The sequence below is a fragment of the Pinus tabuliformis genome, chromosome 5_2, assembly GCF_031772625.1.
Source record: "Pinus tabuliformis cultivar Carrire ecotype Pingquan chromosome 5_2, CPIR1, whole genome shotgun sequence".
In the NCBI taxonomy this organism is placed as follows: Eukaryota; Viridiplantae; Streptophyta; class Pinopsida; order Pinales; family Pinaceae; genus Pinus; species Pinus tabuliformis.
The window spans coordinates 1,009,070,028-1,009,081,906 of record NC_142306.1 but is presented as its reverse complement, the minus strand read 5'-3'; the positions used below and the strand labels follow the sequence as shown (position 1 = coordinate 1,009,081,906).

At 38.8% G+C, this 11,879-nt stretch overlaps 1 protein-coding gene across 1 annotated transcript; it reads left to right on the top strand.

Moving 5' to 3' along the window:
* Window positions 1–8,171: 8,171 nt before the first annotated feature.
* Window positions 8,172–11,649, top strand: LOC149162693 (U-box domain-containing protein 45-like). The gene is made up of 2 exons (XM_089437344.1): window positions 8,172–9,912; window positions 10,565–11,649. The coding sequence occupies exons 1-2, from the start codon at window positions 9,359–9,361 to the stop codon at window positions 11,433–11,435; spliced, it is 1,425 nt and encodes a 474-aa protein (XP_089293470.1). The 5' UTR covers window positions 8,172–9,358; the 3' UTR covers window positions 11,436–11,649.
* Window positions 11,650–11,879: the final 230 nt, after the last annotated feature.

The window sequence follows — 11,879 nt, the reverse complement described above, 5'->3', positions numbered from 1 at the left end:
GAAGAAGTTTGACAAATCGAAGGTAAGATGCTTTCATTGTCATGAGTTGGGCCATTATGCTACTAATTGTCCAAAGAAGAAGTCCAAGAAAGGTTCCTCTAAGGAATCTGATGGTGATGCACTAGCTTCACAGTTTGAGCTGGATTTCTCACTTATCGCATGCATGGTTTCATCCAGCATGGGATGTGTTTGGTACCTGGACAGTGGAGCCTCTTTCCACATGTCAGGTGACAAGAATCTTTTCAGCACTTTGGAGGAGAAGGATCTCCAGATACGGATCGAGATGGGCGATGACAAAAAGTACCGTGTCTCAGGTGAAGGTATGGTTGTGTTTCAGAGGGAGCATGGTTCTCCCCTCTCTCTTTCTAATGTTATGTATGTACCAGGGCTGAAAAAGAATCTTGTGTCTATTGCTATGCTTGAGGATAAATGCTATGATGTAGTCTTTAGTTTGGGAAAGGTTTTCCTAAGGCATATCGACACTGGACAGACCAAGCAGATAGGGATTCGAGTTAAGAATCTCTATAAGTTACAGGTAGAAGACTGTGTTGCACTGAGTTCCAAAGTAGAGGTGGTGCATGGCCAAGATATTGGCGAGTTATGGCATAGGAGACTGGGCCACTTGCATCACGGGGCCTTGAAGATCATGCAACAAATTTCTACCGGATTACCCAAGTGCAAGCTGGAGAAAACGAGCACATGCAAAGGTTGCACTTTGGGTAAGTATGCAAAAGCTTCCTTTCATGATCGAGATAGTAGAGTAGGAGCAATTCTGGAGTGAGTTCATTCAAATGTATGTGGGCCCTTCTCTACAACCTCCACGGCAAAGCATAGGTACTATGTTATTTTTGTTGATGATTTTTCTCGTAGATGTTGGATCTACTTCATACAAAAGAAGAATCAAACCTTCTTGAAGTTTTGTGATTTCAAAGCTTTGGCAGAGAAAGAATTAGGGATGAAAGTAAAGGTCTTGCAGACTGATAACGGTGGAGAGTATGTTTCCTAGCAGTTTAAAGACTTCTGTGCTTTAGAAGGAATTAAACAGGAACTCACGACACCTCATAACCAACAACAGAATGGGGCGGTCAAAAGGAAGAACAGGTCTATTGCGGGAGCAGCTCGAGCAATGTTGCATTACCAAGGCCTACCACTTCATCTGTGGGCTGAGGCATGCAATACAACAGTGTATCTTCATAATAGAAGTCCTCATCGTATTTTGGGGATGAAGACACATTTGGAGGCTTTTTTGGGGAAGCGACCAGATGTGAGTCACTTTCACATCTTTGGATCACCAGTATTTTGTCATGTGACCAAAGATTCTCGGAAGAAGCTAGACCCAATAGCTGAGTTGGGAATACTTATGGGGTACATGGATACACCTCACAACTATCGGGTGTTTCTGCCTGCCAATCAGAGGACCGTAGTGTGCAGGGATCTGAAGTTCGATGAGCAGCGAGCCATGCGAGTGTCACTTGAGAGGGAGCTGAAGTTTCATGGTGATGATGAGGAACTATTAGTTCCTAAGGAGGAGGAGCATCCTGATGATGCGGATCAGCCGCATGCAGAGATTCTAGTAGTGGAGATCACCACTGCTGGAAACTCTTCCAGAGATGGGCGGAAACGCTCACAGGAAGCTGACAGATTGATGCAGGGTTCGAGAGAGAATGTGGGGCAGCCATCCTCTCAGCGTAGATAGAGGAGATCTCCCGATAGATACACTGGTTACATGGCCCTAGTTGGGGAGTGTGTAGCGACTGAGCCTTCTTCTTTTGAAGAGGTCATGCAGCAGCCAGTTTGGGTGGATGTGATGGTAGAGGAGTATGATTCTATCATGCAGAACAATGTGTGGGATGTTATCCCTAGACCGGGGGACAAGTTAGTGGTTACGTCCTGATGACTTTACAAGGTAAAGCAGGCATCTGATGGAAGTATTGAGAAACACAAGGCGAGGTTTGTTGCCCGTGGTTTGTTAAAGGTTGAGGGGATTGACTATGATGAGACTTTTGCTCCTGTTGCAAGGTACTCATCGATCAGATCGATTCTAGCACTATCAGCTCAGATGGGTTGGAAGATCCATCAGATGGATGTGAAGACAACTTTCCTCAATGGAGAGATTGAGGAAGAGGTATACATTGAGCAGCCTGAGGAATTTGAGACCTTCAATCGTGAGTCGCATGTGTGCCAGCTCAAACGAGCATTGTATGGGCCGAAGCAAGCACCCCGTGCTTGGTATACCAAGATCGACAACTATTTCACCAGGTTGGGCTTCACCAAGAGTGAAGCGGATGCAAACCTATACCACATCATGGTAGAAGGTAAGTTATTGATTATTGTACTTTATGTCGATGATCTAATTTTGACAGGTGATGATCAGTTGATCAAGTCTTGCAAGGAGGACCTTGCAAGAGAGTTTGAGATGAAGGACATGGGCCTCATCCACTACTTTCTAGGCATGGAGGTGTGGTAGAGAGATGGGGAAGTATTTGTGTCTCAAGGCAAGTATGCCAATGAGATACTTAGGCGCTTCCACATGGAGATGTGCAAGCCCATGGAGACTCCTCTAGCAAGTAATTGGAGAAAGGAGGATGCTACTTCAAGTGAGGTAGTAGCTGCTACTATTTATCGACGGCTTGTGGGTTTCACTCATGTATCTGGTGAACACACGACTGGATTTGTGTTTTGCGGTGAACCTACTGATTCAAGCTATGGTTCAACCAACCAAGTTATTTTGGAAGGTGACAAAGCATGTGCTAAGATATCTCAAAGGCACTACACAATATGGATTATGGTACAGGCGGACAGAGGGAGTGAAGCTCCAAGGTTTCACGGATGCAGATTGGGCAGGTAGTCCATCAGACAGGAAGAGCACTTCTGGAGGAATCTTCAACCTTGGGTCAGCTACGGTTTCTTGGTATAGCATGAAATAGAGATCAATTGCACTTAGCTTAGCAGAGGCTAAATACATGGTTGTTAGTCAAGCTGCATGTGAGGCCATCTGGATTGCGGAAGATTCTAGTGGGATTGTTTGGTCAGATGATGGATTCTACCGTGATATATTGTGATAATTAGAGTTGCATTCAAATCTTTGAGAATCCAGTGTTTCATGACAGGTCCAAGCATATAGATATCCGCTATCATCATCTACGGGATTGTGTGGTCAAGAGGATCATGATGTTGCTATACATTTCGACCGAGGAACATGATGCAGATATTTTGACAAAGGCATTGTCAAAGGGCAAGTTTGAGTTCCATAGAGACAGGATCGGGGTTGCTGATAATCCCTTTCTTGTTGAGAGGGAGTGTTGAAAAGTGTGCAACAAGAAATGCTAAATTTAGAAATTGCTAAAAATAGAACTACTAAAAACAACACTTCTAAAAATAGCAGTTTGGCTAGTGTGGATTTTGGCCACATTGGGTGAGAGGTGAAACTGCTAAAAATAACACCTTCTAAAAATAGCATTTCATGGTCCCTTCCTATTTTTAGCAGTCCCTGGTCTAACTATAGGAAGTAAATTCGAATTTGGTCTTACCAGCAGTTTAAATATTAATTAATTAATTCTCCATGAGTTAATTAGTTATGGAAAATTAAACTTGAAGTCTTTGTGAGAACATGCAATTAGTTGTCCCACTGATTGAAGAATTTATCCTTGATTTTCTCCACTGATTAAGGAATCAAGTATGAGTTCTATAATGAGAGGATCAGTTGACTTAGTTTAACTTAGTCAAGTCTAGGTAGATTAATTTAATAAGTTGTTAAATTAATGAGATATAGTTTGTTGATGCTTGCATGCATGTGACAACTATTATTTTCAGATAACTGAGTATTCTCTCATGGATAATTGATGCGTGACAGTTCAGCCAGAGACCCAATTGAGATCAGATGAGGGACATTGTACTATCAGATGTTAGGATATTTCTAGTGAATATTCCTTGCATGCAGGAGGAACTTGAGTCCTCAAGGATTGTGTAGTTGGACCTGAGGTTGACAGCAGGTATGACTGGGGCTAATTCCCACATGTTATGTAATTGGACCCCAATCAAAATTGCACAAGGAAATAGGGGATTGGAGGACTTGTGGCGTATGTATTGAGGCCTAGGTAGTCTATGATCTTCATCTTCTGATTGCAGAGAGAGCATGATAGCTTTTGAACTAATTCTTTTTGTAAACTGAAGAGGATTTCCACTTGATTGATAATACAGTGTTGGGGGTTTTATGCTGGTGCTTTCCCCAGTGATATATCTTGTGTTATGGTTGATTATTTCTCTTACTCAATTATATCTGTTTATGCTTGATGTTGCTCATGAATTCGATTATGCTTCTGCTTAATGTTTTGTAGAACTAGATCAAGTATTATGCTTTAGTACATTGCATATATCAGTTTGATCTACAGGTGAAATTTCTACATGCCTTTCTCTACTCCTTGTAACCTTAGCTCTGATACAATGTTGATAAATATGTTAGGGCAACTTATTGATAATTTATTAGATGATTTCTCTTTTACTTTGAAAATTTCTTGTGATTCATTATTGCTTCTTCTTTTAGATTGTTAGATTCTTATCATCAAGATAATTACCAATACAATAAAGATCACAAAGACAAGAGCGAACGCTATAGATAGGCTCCAAGCTTGGGGAAAACCCCTACAAGGGAAAAACCCAAAATAACTTCTCTTTTTATAGAAACATTTTCAAAGGAGATTTCCAAGGCCAAACAAGGCCTCTAGTTCTCACCAAGATACAAGTCAACCAACTAGGAAAATGAGTCTTCTTCACTTTTTCAATTTAGATATGTGGTACCCCTTATGTAATTTCAGACTGTGGTAACCCTACTACAATATTAGATTGTGGTAAGCCTAGTACAATTTCACACTGTGGTAAGCCTAGTGCAATTTTGGACTGAAATAATCCTTCTATAATTTCAGACAGTGGTAACTCTACTGCAATTTCGGACTGTGGTAACCCTACTGTAATTTCAGACTGGGATAACCTTTCTGCAATTTTGGGTTTCCAAGATATCTCTGTTTCTTCGATCTGAGCAGATCTCTTACTGTTTTGGTTTAGGAGCATATTCTTTGTCTTCGGTTCTTCTTTCTTCTTGTAATCGAACTGCAGATGTCATGTCTCCAAATGAGTCTGAGTTTCCTCCTTTAAATACTTGTTTCCACATGTAATGAGGCCGACTTGTACAACTTCTCTAGGCCGACTTGAACAGTGGTCTTAAGGCCGACTTGATCTGGAGAACATACCTAGACACTTCAAAAAAATATTTTTTTCTTTGATACAAATGCCCAAATGGGTCTTGACAGAGACACTTTGACTTTGACTAAAAACCCTAGAGCACACAATCGGTGCTTTGACTTAAGACCCAAATACTTTGAGCATGAAACCCATGCTTTAAATAAATAATTTCTTTTACAAAAAAATCTTTTTCTTTCTTTTGACAAGTACAATAATAATTACATCATGTCATGAGCCAAATACAATTATGAAGACCAACACTAGTTACATTCTTCAAGAATAGCTAGCTAGCTCAAGTAAATAATAAATTTATGTTTTAACTAGCTCAAGGTTGGGTCCTTCAAGATCTTACCCAAGTTGTGAAGAAGTGAAAATGAAAAGAAATATACACCTTCACCCTTGACGTAGGTGATAAGGTCCTACTTGTGTTGAACTTATGGAGTTGAGATAACCCTTCTAGCTAGCTAGCTTAACAAAGTGATATCTTACATTTTAACTAGCCTATTTTGAGGGCCTTCAAGCCCATACATGGGAGTTCCTTAGAAGGGTTGGGATTCGGTCTATCTTGACATTTAACAAAAAATGGTTTACAAATCTTTAGTTTGGGATAAATCCCTCAAAGAGCAAACCTCTCATTTATTTGCATTTTGAAGGATTTGATCTATCTCGATAAATTCAAAACCAAGATAAAAATACACCATTTTATTAAGTATTTGTGTTTTGGATTGCACATATTTGCCACTTCTTAGAAGTTTGTAACATCTATTTATCTTTGAAAACTTATATACAACAATATTGAAAATTAATTCCTTACACTACAACCTTGAATTTTAGCACACACTCATAGCTTTCTAAAAAATTATAAATTATAAAAAATAGCATCATTGTTTTCCATGCTTTAATATCACATGTCAATATATATGTTATTATGTTTGTGAATTTTTTTTAATATAACTATGAAAATTGGTAATTCATTGGAATAATCTACACTAAAGATATTATGTTAATTATTAATCATTCACTCCCTAAATGTTTTAGGAACATCATGCGTTGTAAAATGAAGAAAAATAAATAAATAAATATAATAGGTACATGAATAAGCATAAATCATGAGAGACAAATAAATGGATCACCCAATATGAGCTATGTCTATTGAGAAATGGTCAAGCCTTTTATTATATCATTGGCAAACTCTTTGACATTTGTTCAGAATTTCTACTGCCCCTAACAATGATCCAAAAGCAATTAACAACACTGTTATCATGCCATTAACAATACTGTTATTAACAATACTGTTATCATAACTTTATATAAATTATATTATATTAAAATACCATGACAAAACCATGAGTTATCCAAACCTAAAACCCATAAACCAGGAACCAAACTATCCTAACTACCCCATGAACATCAACCGTGAAGGTACATAAGGCCGTACCTACCATGAAATGAACCATTGAGATTTTACTTTTGCCAAGGGTGACAATACACGAATTCAAATCCGATCACGGTATTATGTCCCTCTGAGTGAACCCATCACGAATTCAATTCCCATGTTCACGTTATAATTTCCCCTTTAAAGAACCCCACCGTCCAAGACTGTAAGATGTGCTTTTAACTTGAAACAACACTCTCGTGACACGGAATTGGATAATTTGCCACTTTGATTTTGATTTTGATTTTGTTGAAATCTCGTGACTCTAAATTTCACTAAAATCACTCCCGGAAAAAAGATTGTGGGCTTTGCTTTCAGTTGAAATACTCTCGTGACTTCAAATTTTACTGAAATCACTCCCAGGAAAAAAACTGTGGGCTCTGTTTTAAGTTGAAACACTCTCGTGACACAGAATTGGATCAGGTATTTGGCTTTTTAATTTGATTTTGTTGGATTCTCGTGACAAAACTTTCACTGAATTCATTCCCCAAACCAAAAAAAAATGGCGGGCTGTGCTTTTAGGTTGAAACACTCGTGACACTGAATTGGATTATTAACTAATTAATTGGTTTTTTAAGTACGATTTTGTTGGATTCTGGTTTGTCTGAAATTATTCATTTTAATTATACAAATCAATGGAATAGTTTCCAAAACTTCTATAATTTTATGGAATAGTTTCTAAAATTTTTATAAATTTTGGGCATAGTCTAAAAAGACTGCTCTTTTGCCTTGAAAATGATGAAAATTTCGGTAAGATTTTGATAAATTCCGACAGGAATTTTTGTAAATCCAAGTTACAATAGTCAAACTTTAAAAGTTTGGGTGCCTTAAAAATTTGATAGTGCTGAATCTATTTCCACCATTAAAAACATTATTCAAACATTGTTACTCCAAGATTTTTTGAAATTTTTTACTGGATTCTAACATTTTGACTATCCAATACCTCCGTATCCTTCTTCTAAAATAATTTTTTTAGATAATATTTCCATTTTCACTCTTTTTTAAAAAAAAATAAAATATATATATATATATATAATTTATATGTTATTGCAATGTTAAATGGAACATCCAACTACTCATTTGTCCAATACTATCCACCTATCCACAATTATCATCAAAATCCTACTTTGAAACAACCATCCTACTTGGAAACAATAGTTATAACTCCGAAAATCCTACTCATTTGTCCAATACTATCCATCTACTCATTTGTCCAATACTATCCATCCACCTATCACCAAAATCCTACTTTGAAACAACAATCCTACTTGGAAACAATAGTTATAAGTCCGAAAATCCTACTTCAAACATTTAGTAACAGTTTCGAATCCAATACAATACGTTGATTGCAGAAATGTTGGGTGTCTAGATACCGACATTTACCAAACCGATGTGTTTTCTAACACCTATGTAATGTGATCTCATTTCTCAGTGACACCTTGCTAGAACGACATTGCAAATACAAATTTATCCACCCACCACACTCGCACTGGTTAAGGAATCGCGCCAAAATAGCAGAAATGAAAGCACTTGTCTTTATCCAATCTGGGAAAGTCAGCGTTGTCTCAGCGTGCTTGCAATGTGATTCCTTCCAGTCCTCGGAATCAGCGAAGACCTCACTGCATGTCCTACAGAATCATGCCTTTGATTGCGCTACTTTACGGGTATACCCACTCATTATGATATTATATTTATATATTTCATGCATGTGGGATTGACTGTGTAAGCATAGACATTGGAACGGGATGCCCTCAGAGTTCATAGATCTCCCTGCCTTGCAAGACCTTGTCTATAGAATTCACAGCACCCCACTGAGACACGGCAATTTTTAAAATCCTGAACTCATCTGCACGTTTGTCTTTCTGGCTTTTTTCCGTCGGATTTCTCAGTCTGCATCGAGTTCTGGACAATTTCCCCCCTCTGTTCTCCAAATTTGTATGAAGATTGTTCATAATTGAGCATTGAATCGGGTGAATCGACATAGATGGACAGACCGGCACTCTGTCGCGGTATCCAGGCCGTTGCTGCTCCGAAGAGCCTGTAACAGCTGTCTTGAAAGCATCTGCACCTATTGGGAATCGCCCCATATAATAAAATTAGGTTCCTGTTTCTCTAACAAACCCATATGCTTTGCAGGCCTGGCATTGATTGCATGCCCACGAATCAATGAGAAAAGGATAAGGGGCACTGGATTTTCCAGGTGGGCACTTGGTTTTTAATACTAATTTGAATGATTTCATCGTATTCAGTAATTGCATATATATAGCGTTTTTCTCTGCAACAGTCGACACTAGATCTCAATTCCACTGTGGATTTCTTAAAACCACTCATTTCTGCTCGAGGGTGTTTAGTTTCCAACAGCAATTTGTTAGTTCGGTACGTGAGCTCACTCCAAAAAGAACTTTTGGGTATGTTTTTCTCTTTCGGGCGGGGAACATATTGCTGCATCAGAAACCAATAAAACAGATAAAACACGCTGAATTTGGCAAGTAGAGTGCTTGGTTTTCAATACCAATCTGGAACAAACATGCGCCGTTGTGTATTTAATACAAGTATATTCTGGAAGTAACAGAACCCTACTAAAGAGTCCGGGAATCATGACTATCCATTAAAAGTCCATGAATAAGAGTTAACAGGTTCTGGATTTTTGCTGGGAGGATTTTTGTTTTGGTAGTTGGGTTTTCCATGGGGGTGGCAGAGGAGGCTGTTTTCAAAAAGGGTGCCAGTGATAAAAAGGATTCTTCATGGATGGCATCGTATTCTAAACTCAATTTTTTCTTCCAGCTGCTGAGGTCCTTGAAGTACAGGAGGAGGAAGAGCAGTGGACGGCTGATGAGTGTTCCGGCATTAGAATCTGAGGATATCCCACCTATATCAGAGATATCCGAGGATCTACAGGAGCAGAATGAAATTAGTCCAGATGTGAACTTTAATGAAGAGACACAGCAAAAGGATTCCCCACCTGTTGGAACTTGCAGTTTAGTGAATGGGGAGAAGAACAGGGACCATGGATCAGCCATGCGACATGCGGTGAAACAGTTACACTTCGGTAGCCTTGATGAGAAATGCAAAGCAGCTATTGAGATTCAGAGATTGGCTAAGGAGAATGTGAAGACGAGGAAATCTCTTTCTCTCTTAGGGGTCGTCCCCTCTCTGGTGGCTATGCTGAGTTCACCTGTTCCTGATCATTGTCATGCTTCGCTTCAAGCTCTCATTGAACTTGCAAGTGGAAATTACACGTAAGTTATCGCAGTTTGCAAGAGAATGATAATGTTTCCCCTTTAAGAGACTAATTCCTTTTTCTTTTTTGGGGATTTCAAGGACATATACCATTTTCTGTTTTATCAAGATCATAATTTGTACAGAACATTGGGATTAGATGGTTGTAGAAAAGTTTGCAAACATTAATTTCAAGGAAATAGAGATTCTTGATGCCCTGTTTTGCACATATTTATCAAATAAATCAACAGATTTAATTTTTTCTTGGACCAGTTTGGTTTAATGAAGCTTAGGAAACAGTTCCTGTGTCGTTTAACCAGATAGGCAGTGTCTGTGTTATAGAAGTTGCATGATAAGGTTCCAATGGACTTAATACGTTTCCACTGAAGGACTTTGTTCATAAAACGAAGTGAAGACATACGTAGCAGGGATACTTTTTAGAATGTTCTAATTCAGGAACAGTGATGGCCTTGAAATAAGTAGCTTGATTTGTAAAAATAGGAAAATACACGGCATAAATCCAAATGATGAATATTAGTCCTAAAACAATCTCTGTGCGGTAGAAGAATTATAACCTTAATGCTATCCTGGTCATACCCTTTTTTTCATTTTTGCGATGTGTTCTGAGATGAACCCTGAAGCCTAGCTTATTGTTTTACTTGCGATGAACAGAAATAAGAGCCTGATTGTTGATGCTGGAGCAGTAGATAAGCTGGCAAAGCTCGTGGGTACATCTGATTCAGAATTACAGGAGAAGATTGCCATTCTCCTGCTAGCGCTTTCGGCTGTTGACAAGAACAAGTCAATAATAGGTTCGTCTGCCATGCTCCCTGCATTGGTTTGCATGTTGGAATCTGGTACCGATAAAGGGAAAATGGCTTCTCTAGCAGCTCTCTACAATTTATCTACTTGCCTGGATAATGTTGACAGCATATTGGCAAAAGGAGCAGTCGAACCCCTCTTGAAGATGGCACAATCAATGAAGACAGGAGAGAGAGCTCTTGGGATCCTAGGGAACCTAGTAATGACAAAATCAGGAAGGCAGGCAATGGAAAGTAGCGCAAACATGCCAAAATGCTTGATTGATATCCTGGGTTGGGAAAACAGTGCCAGATGCCAGGAACTGGGTGTCTATATAGTGATGCTTCTAACACACCGGAGCTTGATTCAGAGGAAGGTCATGAAGCAAGAAGGAATAATCCCTGCTCTCTTGGAGCTTGCTTTGTTGGGCACTACTCTTGCCCAGAAGAGAGCTATGAGAATATTACAGTGGCTTAGAGATGACAAACAAGGTGCAATGATGCCTGTTTCTGGCCCTGTTACCTCTAGAGCATGGGAGCCAAGAAGAGAATCTAGTTCTCCAGAGAAAATATCCGAAATGGAAGAGAACAAGAGAGCCATAAAAAATATGGTTAAGAAGAGCTTGGAATGGAACATGGATCATATTGTAAAACGAGCAGATGTGTCCTCTACATGTGTGGATTCTTCAACAAGGCTGAAGTCTCTGATAAGCAGCTCTAGTTCAAAAAGTCTTCCCTACTAGTGAAACAATTTGTCTCTTCAAAATTTATCTTTTTTGTAAAAACGTTCACCATAGGAGCAACGTCTAGATAATAGACACCTTGTCTTCTTCAATGAGTTCTGTATTGAAGCTACATCCTTCAACTGGGTCCTAGTTTTCTAGCTGCACTAGACGAATGTCTGAATAATATAATCTACTACAGAGGTCATCAAATAACATGAATCCCTACTGGTTATTCAATGTGCATTGGAGGAATATATTTACTGGTTAACTACGGGGTTGGCATTAAGGGATAAGTCATCATCTGTGTACAATTTACCCATAATGTTTTGACAAAGAGGATATATATATATATAGATGAATGCCATGTAATATAAATTCAGTGATTATAAGATCACTAATAGATGGATTGTTGAAGACTCTTCCAATATGATATTGCTGTTTTCTATTTATGATCTCTTGATA